Genomic DNA, 15777 nt, shown 5'->3' with positions numbered 1-15777 from the left:
CCCCCAGCACCTTTCCTCTTCTTTTAAGTGTGCATAGCAGAGCTGGATTTAGAGCTTGCATGGCCCTCGGCAAAATATCGGTTTACCTCCTTCCTCAAACAATTCATTTCTTACCAGATTCATGCCCCTCACATTATTAGTAATATTTACTTATTAGTAATGCCCCTTTTACTACATTATGCCACACACAATAATACATCTTACACATTATGATACTCATAGATAGTGGCGGTTGACTGTAAAGGGCAGGCAAACCGTCACAAAAGAGATTTCTTTGTGGGAGGCACACTTTTATTACAATGAATGATATGAGTTAGTTAAAACAACTTTTAATTGGGGCAGCACGGATGGTGTAATGGTTACTGCTAACCATTACACCTGAGGACAGTGGGTACGTTCCCTGCAGTGGGGGACTGCCTCTACAGTCAACCGCCACTATCTATGAGTATCGGATTATTAGATTTCTCGGGGGGCACCTCCAACAGCACCTAATCATCCTATGTGACAAGGATTAATATATATGATTGTTGGTTATTTGACTGTGGCAAATTCACACTTTGTCCTGTGCGGAGTAAGATTTCTCATTGTTATCTTACACATTATCCCTCACACCAAAATACACCTTCCACATTATGCCATACAATGTAATGACCCTTAAAACTTGTGCTATAAACCATAATACTGTACCCATACACATTATGCCACATACCATAATACCCCTTAAACATTATGTCACACACAGTAATGCCGCTTGTACAACATCCCACTCACTGTAATTCCCCTTATCATTATGCACACAGCATAATGTCCCTTACACATATGCCACACCCTATAATGCCCATTGCACATGTCAGCCTCTTACTTACTAGACTGGGAGGCTGCTTCCTATTTGGGTGCTCGTGATTTGCAGCTGACCTACTTCCTTTTACTGCTCATTGTCAGGGGTTTTCCGTACCCATGATCCTTTTCTTTCTGACTGGCTGGACTGTGGTCTGGCCGGCCACAGAACCAACTGGACCGCATCTTCCAAAATCCCTGTCCATTGTGGGCTGTCATTTTATCGGCACTCCCCCATACACTGTACAATATTGTGGCGCATCCTACTGTGGCTTAGAGCTCCCGGTTGAAACTTCCACTTAGTGGCAGAGAGGAGATGGTGAATGAGAGTTCTGGTGTTCCCCAGTTACTCCCCAGCTTAGCCCTTAGTGATCCCCTATAATATCCTACCCCACCAAGGCCAATAATGCTTCATTTGACAGATCTGCCTGATACTCCACTGCAGCTAACAGCCTGGGGATCACTCGGCCCTCCCATGCAGCTAGCATTCCAGGGACCCCCCAATCTGGACTCGATTTTTGGGGGCCTGGCCATGGATCTCTTGAGATTTGCTGGAACTATGGTTTCCTACCAGTAAATCTGGTCCTGGTAGATAGTATTATGTTTTTTGCTTTTGCAACCAGGCTGTTTCTTGCACTTATGGCTACTTGCTCCAAGGGGCATGAGTAGGGGGTTGGAAGGGCGTGTAGTCATAGCTATAGTACAGTAAGGGGAGTGTTGACATAAATACATCCCAAGATGGCAACCTAATAGTCATCATTGCCCCTGTATTGAGGCTGATGACTTGCGGTTCTGAAAGTTGGAGGCTAATGATGACTGAATCTGATATATGCAAGCACAGTATACAGATGTTTTCTCATACATCTTTATTGCAATTGTGTCAAACAGCTCCTGCTAATGTTGGTCGTCTTTTCTGCTAAAAATGTATCTTAGTCATAATGCAATTGCGTAGACTCACTAGGAGACTGTGCTGGTATGCATTACCATAGGCAAAGGGTGTGTGTGTGTGTGTGTGTGTGTGTGTGTGTGTGTGTGGGTGGGGGGGTGTTCAGGTTGCCTTAAATTATGACAACAATAGCACTGGTATATAATATGATCATTAGAGCTGCCACTACATAATTTATTTTAAGGTACAGAGCAGAGCTGCTGAACATGCCTAGTGTACCAGCTTCTTCTACTACATTTACTGTATGTGTGGATCTGAGCCCTTAAATACTGCACTGGACAAGAGAGTAACTGCCAAGAGGAAGAGTCAGGAGCCTTACCGTGAAGTGGGAGATTACAGTACTGGTTACAGTACTGGTTCTATTATGTTTGTGTATTTATTTATGACATGCTTAACCTTTTCCTGACCACTTATCTTATTTAAATGTTTGAAACAGTCTATACCAGTGATTTTCAACCTTTTTACCTTGCGGCACACTAAATAAGATTTTAAAATTGCCAAGGCACACCATGAGATCCCCACAGGGCAAAACACATTGGCCCCCACAGGAAAAAAACAAACCTATTGCCCCCATATAAAAAAGCAATCACACTGGTCCCCACAGGTAACACAAATAAAATACATGAAAAGAAGAGACCAGTAAATAACACTTGAACTGGTGCTGGCTGTAAACTAGTTTGGGCATCTCTAGATCTGGAGGCACACTTGAGAACAGCTCAAGGCACACTAGTGTTCCAAGGCACAGTGGTTGAAAAACACTGGTCTATACTATAGACCCTCTGTACTGTTAAATATTAATGTACTATGTATCCAATGTATAAAAATACCAATTTTCAGGGCTGTTACTGCTCCCCCAGACTCCCGTACTTACTTCAATGCGCTGTAGAGTGAGAGATTTTGGATTACATTTGGAAACACCCCTCTAAAATTCCTGCATTTGCCACTGAACACATATACCTGTTAATATGTAACACTTATATCTGTGCATAACTTAGTCTATAAATCTGTATACGAAGTGCTACGATGCATTGGATGTGGCTTTTTTCCATGCTACAAGTCCGATGCAGCAGATGTTGCTTTTTTCCATGCTACACACAGATATGCAGGTGCCACATGTAAAATGAAACAGCAATCTAATAGTGCATGCTAGTCGCATCACACTGCGGCTAACATGTGATTTCAGCAAAAATAAAAAAAATACCCCACGCTAGTGGAGTTGTACAGGACCTGATAGCTCACTCACACCAGGCATCTCCCACTTTGTGGCATAGGGTGAGATGTACAAAGCCTTGAATAGTGATAAAATGCAATTTTCTAACATAGCCTGTGACATGGCAGGTAGGAGCTGATTGGCTGGTGGTTTATCACTCTCCATTTTATCACTTTTCAAGCTTAGTACATCTGGCCCATAATGAGGCTAAATAGACACATCTGTAACTGCTGCAATTTATTAGCAATATTATTATTATTATTTATTAGTGTACTGAACACTTGATAAAAATAAAAAAGTGATTCCTGTTTATGAAGAAGGCTGCAGACATGTTTATTAGTATGTACTTAAAAAAAAAAGATACAACTTTATCATTATTATCTATACATTCCAGCCACTGTAATATGCATGACTTGTGTACAGCGATTTTGCCCATTTGTGTACTCACAACAGAGCCACACCTCCTGATGTATTTGCATTATTTGTAGGAGAAGAGACATTCACTTGAAACCTATAGGAGACTTAGTTGTATGTTTATGGCCAAATCTCCATAGGTACCAAAATGTGATTACCCCCATCAGAGGTGGTAGAGGCAAATACGGAGGTGGTAGAGGCAAATACAGTAGAGCAATGTAAACATGCTTGGGATAGGCATATTGATATCCTTACAAAGAAATAATGATCAAATGTGGTTTGAGTTATCCATATGGTTAAAAAAGGGGAAGACTAGATGAGCCAGGTCATTCTTATCTGCCATCAAATTCTATGTTTCTATACATTCTATGTTTCTATACTGTACATTGATTTTTTTTTACAGTTTTGCATCAAGCAGCCCAGCTTTTAATGGGCGTTCCAATAAAAACGCTGGACATTCCCCTCATGGCCCGGTGACGCGGGTGCGACTACTGAATAGCCTGGTTCACAGAATTACTACTTTCACACAGTGGCGGCAGAATAACCCGCCAATTATCGGCAATTACCCAGAATTTGAAGCGCCGGGTTATTTGGCCACCGCTGTCAGACCCTCTTCACACAGGAGAGCAAATCTCCTGGTCTAAAATTTAGACCCGGAAATGTGCTCTATTACAACACGTTTTTTGCCTGTGTGAAAAGGTCATCAAGGATCTTAAACTCCTGGTCTCTGACCCTGGTCATTTGCAGGGTCGGAGACCCGGAGTTTAACATCCAGATTGACCTTTTCAAGCAGCAATATTAGCCTTTACCGTCACCTTTACCGGTCAGTTGTCCTCCAATTGCTAGCATCATCTCAGGATGGCATTAGGCAGGGGTACCTATGATGAAAAAAGCTTTACTACAAAAATAAAGCTATTTTGTTCCCAATTGTATTTCTAACTTGATTGTTGACTTTTTGAAACTGAGGGGGTGAAACTGGAAATAGAAGCCCAATTCCACTATGCATGCATTATCTGAGAAGTTGATAGACAAATGAATGGCCTTGTCAAGAGTAATACTACTCTTATCACTGCCAGTCAGGGTGATTGAAATGCTGACAATTGCTCAGCTGCCATGGTCGCTAATTCTTTATTAACAGCCTAAACCAGGCATGGCCAAACTATGGCCCTCCAGCTGTTGTGAAACTACACATCCCAGCATGCCTTGCCATAGTTTTAGTATTTCCTAATAACAAAACTGTGGCAAGGCATGATGGGACTTGTAATTTCAAAATAGCTGGAGGGCCATAGTTTGGACATGCCTGGCCTAAACTAAAATGTTTGATGGACATTGAATGCTAAACATTAATGTTACCATGACTGTCAATATTATGAAACCAGCTACTAAATATCAATGGTTTGGGCCATAAAGCCATATTTACCTACTCTCCTCTAAGTAGACTCACAATATTTCAGGACTCCAGAAGAGGGGGTGGATCTCCCACATTCTGACCATTTCCTAGGGATGTGGGCAGATTGGGGAGGTAATACCAAGGATCATTGGTTTATATGGATTGGACAAGGCTAACATTATGCAATTTGCATAATTCGAACCCTGCCCATGGACACGGGAATTGTAGCATTTTGGCGTAATTGTCCTAATAAGGTGAGAACCTGACTCCATCGCTAGAGCACTGCATCTGCTCTCCAGTAGGCAAGCATAGTTAAACAAGACAATTATCTGCATGCTTTCGCAGTGATGATCATGTTATAGAAAGGTATAATAAGGGGTTTAACCAATTCCTTATTATAGCTAATGCCTCAAAACAATGTAAAAGCATGCTTAATCATAAATGTTTAACAATGAAAACATTGGCTCCTGAGTCTTGGACGACATATACAGATGGTCTTTTTTGGTCTTCCAAGCCTAACTTTGCTCTCAGTAAAACCAAGAACAGGAGACTATATCACATTGAACAGCACTTTAGGGGGCACATTCATCAATTAGTTTTAGCTATTTAAAACACATTGGGGGAAATTTACCAATATGAAAAACCTAGTTTTTCATATTGGTATTTCCCCTACGGCTGCATACGACTGTTTTAGTCGTATGCAAAGTCGTGTTCCGGAGGGGAAATTACAAAGCAGTCAGATACGACTGCTTTGTAACCCTCCGATGGTGTAACTATTCGTATTAGCGGCACATATATACGGCTGCTAATACGAATTCGTACAGGCAGTCTGCACGGATCAGTCAGATCCGTGCAGGCTGCAGAGTGTAAAAAAAAATAGAGAAATAAATAAATTTAAAAAAAAAACCGGCGTGGGGTCCCCCCACAGCCGAAACCAGCACCAGGCTGACGGAGCCTGGAGCCGGTAATTAAAAATCAGGGAACCCGACAAATAGGGGTTCCCCGATTTTTAACAACCAGCCCCAGGCTCCTGCTCTGGGGCTGGTTCCCAAAATACGGGGGACAAAATGACTAGGGGTCCCCCGTATTTTAAGAACCAGCCCCAGGCAAAACCAGCCAGCAGGGTAATGCCACAGCCGGGGGGAGACTTTTTATACAAGTCCCCCCGGCCAAAGCATTCATCCCTACCGACCAGTCAGCCTGGCCAGGGGCCCTGGGGGAGTGGGGACCCCCCCAATGAAGGGGTCCCCCCCCTCCAGGACTTACCTGACCAGGCTGAAGCCTGGTACTGTCCCCGATGCCCCTGGGCGGTGGGCATCGGGCTGATTATGGTGTAAAAAAAAAGATGAAACAATTGTTTTTTACTGTGGCACTACAAGTGCCAGCAAGCCTCCCCAGCAAGCTGGGACTTGGAGAACCACAAGTCCCAGCCTGCTGGGCATTAAAGGGCCCGCTGGCACTTGTAGTTCCACAGTTAAAAAAATAGTACAATAAACACACTGACACGATGAAAATAAAAGTTTAATACACACATTACATACATACTGATACTTACCTTTCTTGATCCCGTAGGTAGCCCTGGTCCTGATGTCCTGTGTCGTCCGCCAGGTCCATGTCGGCTGTCCGCGTCGTCCTCCAGGTCCATGTCGACGGTCTGTGTCGTCCTCCAGGTCCATGGCGGTGTCCGGGTCCGAAGAAATCCATGTTGGAGCTGTGGAAGGAAATCCTACTCACCTGGTCCTGCGCTGAAGAAGTCTTCTCTTGATCCGACGTAATCCAGGTAATGTTGAAGCTGTCGCCGGTCCCCGCTGTCTCCGCATCGCGCTGAGGAGAGATGCTGAGATATTTCATACTCGGCGCCTCTCCTCAGACTGAATTCTATTGGCCGCCTAGCGGCCAATCAGGAGCCGACTTTCTCGGCGGCGAGAGGATGCCCACATGGGAACACCCAGCGTTTCATGGGCATTCCCATGCAAACACTAGGTGTTTCCATGGTAATTGATCAATGACCCAGGTGCGGGGCGGCGAACAGTTGACTTCAGCGGATGTCAGCTGCCCGCCCGCTTCCCGTACTGGGAGCATGCAAATGTAAGACACCAGAGAGATGTCTTACTTATGCACGCACTGGCCGTGTCTGCGGCGGGCGGTGTTACATTCACACGCAATGCTGCCAGTTTCGCAGCATTGCATGTGGACCAGAATAAGGTCCAAAATACACTATACACATATAACACCAGTGACTTATATATTGTGAAAGTAGAAAACATGAACTGCTGATTGCCTAGTTGGAGATGTTCCCCGACAGCAAGGACAAGAAACATCAACCTATCAGCATTCATGAGTACAACATCAATGTTTGCAAAACATCTATGTGATGTCCAAACCATATTTGTTATGTAGGCTGCAGGGAGGCAGCATGCTGCAGGGAGTCTTTGATAATAAGCTTTAAAACCTCTTAAAATGTTTTTAACACGTTTTTGGATTTCAACAGCCATGTGCACAGTTTAAAATGTACATACAAACAGTACAAATCATATTAACATGTAGTAATATACATATTATGTACAATCATATATTTTAAAAGTAAATACAGACTTTTGGGAAGAACTGCAGGAATTTATCAAATCACAGATTTCTCCCCATAGATTCAATAGAATAAATAGCCACATACACGTCTATGCTGCAGGAGGAACCAGTCATTCCCTACTATAATAGCCTGGACAGTAACATACATGTCTATGCTACAGGAGGCACCGATCATACCCTACAATAATAACCTGGACACTAACATACATGTCTATGCTTCAGAAGGCAACAATCATACCCTACAATAATAACCTGGAGAATAAATAGCCACACACATGACTATGCTACAGAAGGCAGCAATCATACCCTACAATAATAACCTGGAGAATAAATAGCCACACACATGACTATGCTACAGGAGGCACCAATCATACCCTACAATAATAACCTGGACAGTAAAAGACATGACTATGCTACAGGAGGCACCAATCATACCCTACAACAATAACCTGGAGAATAAATAGCTACACACATGACTATGTGACAGAAGGCACCAATCATACCCTACAATAATAACCTGGGCAGTAACAGACATGACTATGCTACAGGAGGAGGCACCATTCATACGCTACAATAATAACCTGGAGAGTATAAATATAGCCACATGCATGACTATACTGCAGGGGGGCACCAGTCATACCATCCAATAATAACCTGGAGAGTAAATAGTCATAGTGATTATTATAGTGGAAGAAGAAACAGCTCACCAGGCATTACTAACTAAAAATAACATCATATATAAAATAAAGGGACATGTTTTAATAGCACAAGTAAATGACTTCTAGGTATTTGACAACATTCCTGTTTTGAATATTGGGAAAAATGAAACCAGATTGCTTATCAGAGAAAAACCACTTCCAATTCCCATTTCTCTATGCCACATAATTACCTCCTCTCCCCTACCCCCATTAGGCAGACAGGGCCAGTGGTGGGGGTTTTGGCATGCCCCTGCAATCTAGAATGCTTTTATTTGAGAATTACTGTGCAGGGCCAATGTGGAGGTTAAAATGTTCCAACTCACCATTAAAGGTGGTGGAACTCAGTCCCACCCCGTTCTCCCTCACTTTAACCCCTGCCCACATGCCACACTCGTAACTATACAAATAGCACAGTCTTTAATGATACACAATCAAATAAGTCTGCAATTCTGCCTAAGAATAGTGCGTGTCCCTGCACCACTTCTACTGGTGTTTGAGATTCATGGAAGTGGAAGCTACTAGTACTGTAATTATAGAGGTTGGTGAATAGAATAAGGAATGGGCACCCTCATATCAGTGCATGGATGGGTCATGCTAAACCACCTGAAAAACATATGTGTGGAACACTCTGCATTTATATATATATATATATATATATATATATATATATATATATATATATATATATATATGCATTTTTATGAATGGCTATGCACTTACATAGACCTTCAATTTGCAGATTTTAAACCCGTCTGTGTCACAATAGTTTTGTATTATCTTATTAAAACTAAATGAACATGGAAACACATAACACAAGTATTTGTTTTTGTTGTTACGATAACTTAAAGCAAAAGTTGCAAAAGTTGCTAAAACTGTCTAATAACTCTTTGAGTGCCAAGTGAATGTGACCAAAGAGGTGTGAAAATTGACAAGCAAACATTTTTATTTATCAGAATGACCTGTAATGTTTACCTTATACAGGAAATATAATCTTTTTTTTTTTTACACAACATTTTTTATTTGAATTTATATAACAAATGTAAGTGACACTGGCATTTTTAGCGAATATTTTGCACATCTCTCACGGATGTTGGCACTCAAAGGGTTAAGACAAATAACAGAACGTTATGGTGGCCCTGTCCCAAAGTACAATCACAGGGTCACCTGCCTGGTCCGTCTTACTTTTCTTGTCAGCTGCCTTTCACGTCTATTATCTAGATGTTCTAAGAAGCATAATTTATGCTCTTGCATTCAGCATATTAGAATCATGTGAATTGTATTAGAGTTAATATGTTGTCCTATGTAATCATATTAGTGCCAAAGGCTGCGTTTCCAAATTGCCAAAATCCACTATTGTAGGTAAAATGCCTCAGAACCTGTAATTATATCCAGCATTATAGAAGAATGGAAGGCAATTTTCTATACATAAGGTGTTATATCTCTATCTGTAGAACTGTGTCAGTAGCAGAACATAGGGAGAATAATATCATTTTACTCCCCCTATTTGTCTACACTAAAAATGTTTTCCGAAATTTCCGATTGTTTTATACAGGTTGAGCCTCCCATACCCCAAATGCTTAGGATTAGAAGTATTTTGAATTTTTCTGTATTTTGGAGTTTTCGTATGAGATATTTTGGAAATGGGACCCAAGTGTATCCACAAAATGCATTTATGTGTCATATACACTTTATACACATAGGGCCTGATTCAGACCTGAACTCTCATCTGCAAATTTGCAGATGACTGTGAGTAGTCAGCCACCGCCCAGACAGAGTAATAAACCGCCCTGTGTAAATCTGCAAGTGAATTGTGAAAATTTAGCAATCTGCTATCCCATACCTCCCAACTTTCATCCCTCCGGAGGAGGGACATCCACAAGCGCGTCGAAGGTGCGCCGGAATTTTCTGGGGTGGGGCCTAATGAAAGGGGGCATGGCCTATACTCGCAGCTCCCCTGCGAGGCCACGCGGCTGTTTTCGCCACTGTGGGGGCATGCCCAGCAGCTCCATGAGCTACTGGCGATGCCCCTGGCCCCTCCAGCTGCAGGAATAGACGCTGTGTGCATGGGCACAGCGTCTATTCAGGGTGACAGGGGGGATTCCCAACTGCCTCCCTGCCGCGGGACACTGGGACGTTCCCACGATAAGCGGGACAGTTGGGAGGTATTCTATCCTGTTGCGCAACCATATGCAATTCACTCACCATTGAACTCTGTAACACATACAGGCTGTTTGAGGCCAGCACTGACTTCACATACCCTCCCTTAAAACGCTGACTTCCTGTCAAACTGCGAGGGGATTGCTTTTAGATATTTTTACTATTTCTGTTGCATGTGTGCTACGATCTGTTTGCATGCACAGTCATTGAATAACTGGAAGAATTGCAAATTCGCACATCAGTGATCAACTCTGAATCCGGCCGATTTCATGAAATATTTTGAATAGTTTTGTGCATGAAACAGATTGTGTGTTCCTTGAACCATCAGAAAGTAAAGGATCTGCTCACCTATTTAGTGCAGCTTGCTGCCGTTCCCATAGACCTCAATTTAAAGGCTGGTGCGCAAGCGCATTGTTCTGTTACCCTTTCTTGCCAGCATAAGACGATCAGTGAAGGGGAGAATACCCTCACAGAAGTATGTGATTTTGCCATGTATATCTATCTGCAATACATTATGGGATTTTGGGAGAGCGTTCCCAATTTTTTTTTAAAGCAGCAATCACATGGCAAAATCAACCTGGTTTTTAGTGTAAATGATTGCAGCTTTAAAAAATGGGAAAACTCTCCCAAAATCTCTCACTTTCTAATTCTCACACCCTATTACATGTGTCCCTACTATCCATCTCCTTCAATGTTGCTTCATCGTGAACCTTCTGTTCTACCATCTCTTGCTCGTTCCCCTTCTTCCCAATCTCACTTACACTCAATATCTTTGGCCTACTGTACTTTTGTATTCCCTGTAGTTCCTCACTGCTTGTTCCACTTCTATGAATTGCTAACATTGCCCACTGTGACTTATTTAGTGCTCCCTAGGTGGCTGCCTCACCTGGTACTACAGGGGTAGAGCAACTTGTACAAATTATACGATTAGGATTCAGTTAATCATTTTTCACTTTACCCTTGATATTAGACATGTCATTTTAATTTATTGAGAATTCTATTGAAGATGGGAGGTTTCCCATAGCAACCAATCACATTTTATCTATTATCTTCTAGAAGGTGCTAAATAAATAAGAAGTATAATCTGATTGGTTGATAATGTGCAACAGTCCATCTTTAATAGAACTCCCATCTTAGTAAATTTACTCCATGTTGTTTGTATTGCACATTTTAACCTATTTAGTGCGCCCAAGATGTCTGCCTTGTCTTGTCTGTTCTAGATCATGTCTAGATTTAACAATGCATAGTTATGATGGTTTTGTCCTCTCTTAAAGACATTGCTTATTATGCGCACTGTAATCCTATGTAGGGTGCCTAAAATGGCTGCCTCACCTGGGTATAATGGATAATCCTAGGAATTGATGACCCAAAATGTCTGCCTCACATATGTATTAGATTCATAGATTCTGTATTTTACAAAAATCTAAACCACTGTATTTTCATGGTTCCTGTAAGTAACTTAATTTTGTAGAAAAGCACTATATAAATACAATTATTAATATTATTGTTTTTAGTTAGCACTGTGTTTTAATAGATCTCTTAATTACCTGTGTGTCAAGTTGTTTCGCTCTTTTTAAAAAAAAGTAAATAAAAATGTAACATGGGTTCCTACACAAGAAATAGCAGATGGATGAAGTATAGGTAATTTAACTTTTACAGACATGTTATGATCGATCGTAACCCAGTTTTTAGAGTGTACAACTCCAGGAGTTTGCAGCATAAAACAAGTATTGTTCTACTTTTTGAAAACTAATTTGCCCTTACATCACTGCGAATGCCAGTAGTTCTACATTAAAATAAACATCTGCTTAGATTAATATTATTCTGAAAAGAAACGCACACACTGTTGGGTATATTTGTAAATTTGCTTTTTAAGTGAAAAAATAAAACACAAATAAACATATTTTTTAAGCTGAAATTAACAGACAACTGCAAGTTTTACATGAGGTTCTGGTACAGAGAAAAGTTACAAATACTTCTCATCGGGTAACTATTAATACCGGCACCTGATTGTAAGGCAACTTTCTACCGACGTAACCACCAAAACCTTTAAGACTGCAACATTTCTATGTATACATGAATGAGTTCTTCACGGAGAGTGTAGATGGGATGTCGGTAGATATGGTGAGTGTAGATGGGATGTCGGTAGATATGGTGAGTGTAGATGGGATGTCGGTAGATATGGTGAACACAGACTAAATAGTACTTTATCAGTGTATTTCTGGGGTTTGTTTTGTATTAGTAATAGTGAAGATACACAGGTAAGAACAAGTCTGTTTTTATAGTTAATAATTAATACTTAATTTCACAACAAAAATATATTCTAATTGGAATGGGCTATAAAATATCCTAGGGCTATATAAATAAGTGTTAATAAATAAAACATTCCCCTTTAGATTGTAAGCTCCTATAAACAGGTCTCTCTGCCCCCCTGTCGTTTTTTCTCTCTTAAACCATCATTATCATCCAACGGCCAACAACCTCACCAAACCTATGGGTTCGGCCGCCCCACTGCTTGCTTGGGTACTGTGACTAGTGCTGCAGAAATGTTTCTAAACCCTGCTCATTTCTTGCTGTGTTCTGTACCGTTACACTTTTTTCTTGTTGTGTCCTCACTGTGCCCAGGACCCCTTGTGACACAATATAAATGAGATATAATATTATTATTATTATCATCGTTATATGTTTAGCAGAATATTCATCGATGAACAGTGATGAAAAAAAACTTCTTATGAACTTATTCAAAAAAATTATACACTACAATATGATTTATCTGATAATATATTAATTTCATTGTATTATATTATATTAAGTTTATGACTTGTCAGATAATGTTTAGGACTTGTGAAACTTTCCAGCATGGACATCATTAAAAAAAAAGGAAAAAATCTGCCAGCATGTTTAGTGTAGTCGATGTCTTCTGAACATGACAGTATGCGTATCATCCTTAGGCTCACGACATGCTTTTACTCCCTTACTCCCTATATGAAACTTGCTGAATTAAGTCAGATGATCTGAAAAGTCACATGGAATGTTCTGCAACCTTACCAGCAATGTTCCTCACTGTGCCTACACACAGGAATCACCACAGCTTGTACAATGCACCTAATTGCTATACACCCTGGGGATAATATGCTATACCTCTAATACAAGAAGAGTTACCACACATACATTCCTACATCACCATTATATTATGTTGTAGTCTTCCTATCCTGCACTTGGGAAAGTGATATAATTGCTCTACTTAATATTTACAGTATTTGTATTTATTATCCTGAAATATCCCATATAGACTTATCTTCATATAACATGAATGAATAATATCCTGCTATGCTGTAATAGAAGACAGTGGTTTATAAAGGAACCGCCAGTTACTGTATATCATATAAAGCCATATTACAGGTATGCAATACACATGCTGGATTGCGTTTAACATAGAAGCAGTTTGCATTATGTAATTGTTTTAGCAATTAATGGATCATCTGCCTGTGTCGTACAGTCTTATGGGCATTTATGCATTAAATATTAATAAATGCAGTGCTGTCTTTTAATTTATCTGTAATACGTATTATAAGAAACATAAAAGACAACCACATATAATCTTTTTGCTAGTGGAAATTTGGTCAACTGTTTGAAAACCAGGCTCACACACACAGGCTCACACACACAGGCTCACACACACAGGCTCACACACAGTCTCAAACACAGACTCACATACTCCTTCCCGTAAGGAGTTGCTGATGAGTTACAGCTGAAGTCATATGATTCCCTGCTAGCACACCTAGCACACATACATATTCTCCTCTCCCTGTGGTTGCCCCATCTCTGTCCTTACCATTCTCTGAAGAGGTTGAGTTGTCACAGTCAGAGATGAGCTGCTGAGGTTTCCTCTGTTTCCTGCGTGACATTGCAACCACTGATTTGTGCTTAACACACCACTTCCACAGAACAAGTGCAGAATCCGATCTCCTCTGCTCCTTCACAATGGGCTAGATTCTTCTTCTTTGTCCCCTTTCCTCCTCAATACTGGATGCCATTTAACATAGCTAATCTTATAACAATCCCTAAATCTCTCTATCTATCTATCTATCTATCTATCTATCTATCTATCTATCTATCTATCTATCTATCTATCCAACCTTCCAAATGTAGCAGGAACTTTCTTTGTCTCTCTGCCTGTGGCATATTTAATCTCTCCCTGTGTTTGCTTTATCTGAGGCTCTTGTCCCAAACTCTCAGGCACATCACAGTTGGTCAGCTACTGATCAGACACTCCTACTTTTTCCAACTCCCACTTATTGTGACAAATAAGACAAGAATTCCATGAAATTGACTGATTGCCCCAGTGAAATGGGTGCCTAGCCCTCCCCCAGTGTCACCTTGCTTTTAGTAGAAAAGGACAGTTTGAAGAATGTTGCTTTTCAAGTCGGCTTTATGGCTGGCATTCAGCACCAAATGTTATTTCTTGGTTGAAATTTGGATAATTATTGCTATTTCATATATGATGGAGAGCTGGCAAAATCGCTACTGATTCAGTGACTTTGCAGACGTTAGATATATTTCTCATATATTTAGTAGGAATTGTTTGAAGTTACCACATTTCTCTGCTCAATGTCACTAGCGATGCATTTCAAAGAATTGTATTTACAATGTTCAAGATGTGTCACTGTGATTTTGTTGTGTTAGATAAAGTTACATCTGGATTAATGCAGAGAGAATTCTGGTTAGTGATTTGCGGTGTGATTTACACCGTGCAAATACAAAGTGTGTATTTGGTTTGGTAGCTATGGGGCAGATGTATTGAGTTAAATGCAAGGCTGATAAAGAGAGATAAACGTCCAGCCAATCACCTCCTTACTGACTTTTTTCAAAGACAGCCTGTAACATGGCAGTTAGCAGGCGATTGGCTGGACGTTTATCTCTTTTATCATCCTTGCATTTATCTCTTGTTAAGGCTTAATACACCTACCCCAATGACAACTATGGATATGCAAACTTTTAGGGGTTACGCTACTGTAGGTGCACCTGACAGGTTTGCCAATGACTAGATAAATTCCAACGATCAAAATGATCCCAATAACACTAGGGCTCTTATTCAGCTCTGATCGCAGTACAAATTTGTTTGGAAAATGGGCAAAACCATGTGCACTGCAGGTGGGGCAGATGTAACATGTGCAGAGAGAGTTAAATTTGGGTGGGGTGTGTTGAAACTGAAATCTAAATTGCAGTGTAAAAATAATGCAGCCAGTATTTACCCCGCACAGAAACAAAATAACTCACACAAATCTAACTCTCTCTACACATGTTACATCTGCCCCACCTGCAGTGCACATGGTTTTGCCCATTTTCCAAACAAATGTGTACTGCGATTAGATCTGAATAAAGGCCTAGATGTGGAGTGTACACACTAGACGATAATTGCTTCATTTCATATAATCACCCTGACTTCAAATGTTTGAGGTGACATTTTTTTGTAAGCAGGATCAGGCCGATCTCTGTACACACCACAAATGGCACATGTTATCTTTCCAGCAGGACC

General features: G+C 40.8%; 1 protein-coding gene across 2 annotated transcripts in view; it reads right to left on the bottom strand.

The window, feature by feature from the left end:
* The window catches only part of SALL2 (spalt like transcription factor 2), a 35066-nt gene extending 20593 nt beyond the window's left edge, over positions 1-14473 (bottom strand). The window contains exon 1 of one of the 2 annotated variants that reach the window (XM_083144810.1): positions 14074-14473. In XM_083144810.1, coding sequence (XP_083000936.1) covers positions 14074-14146 — 73 coding nt within the window. In that variant the 5' untranslated portion in view covers positions 14147-14473. The remainder of the gene's footprint in view (positions 1-14073) is intronic. The other variant, XM_083144819.1, reaches the window with a different exon arrangement.
* Positions 14474-15777: the final 1304 nt, after the last annotated feature.

The sequence above is a fragment of the Crinia signifera genome, chromosome 1, assembly GCF_055691185.1.
Source record: "Crinia signifera chromosome 1, ASM5569118v1, whole genome shotgun sequence".
Taxonomy (NCBI): domain Eukaryota; kingdom Metazoa; phylum Chordata; class Amphibia; order Anura; family Myobatrachidae; genus Crinia; species Crinia signifera.
Note: the sequence above shows the minus strand (reverse complement) of the source record. Positions and strands in the feature narration are given on the sequence as shown.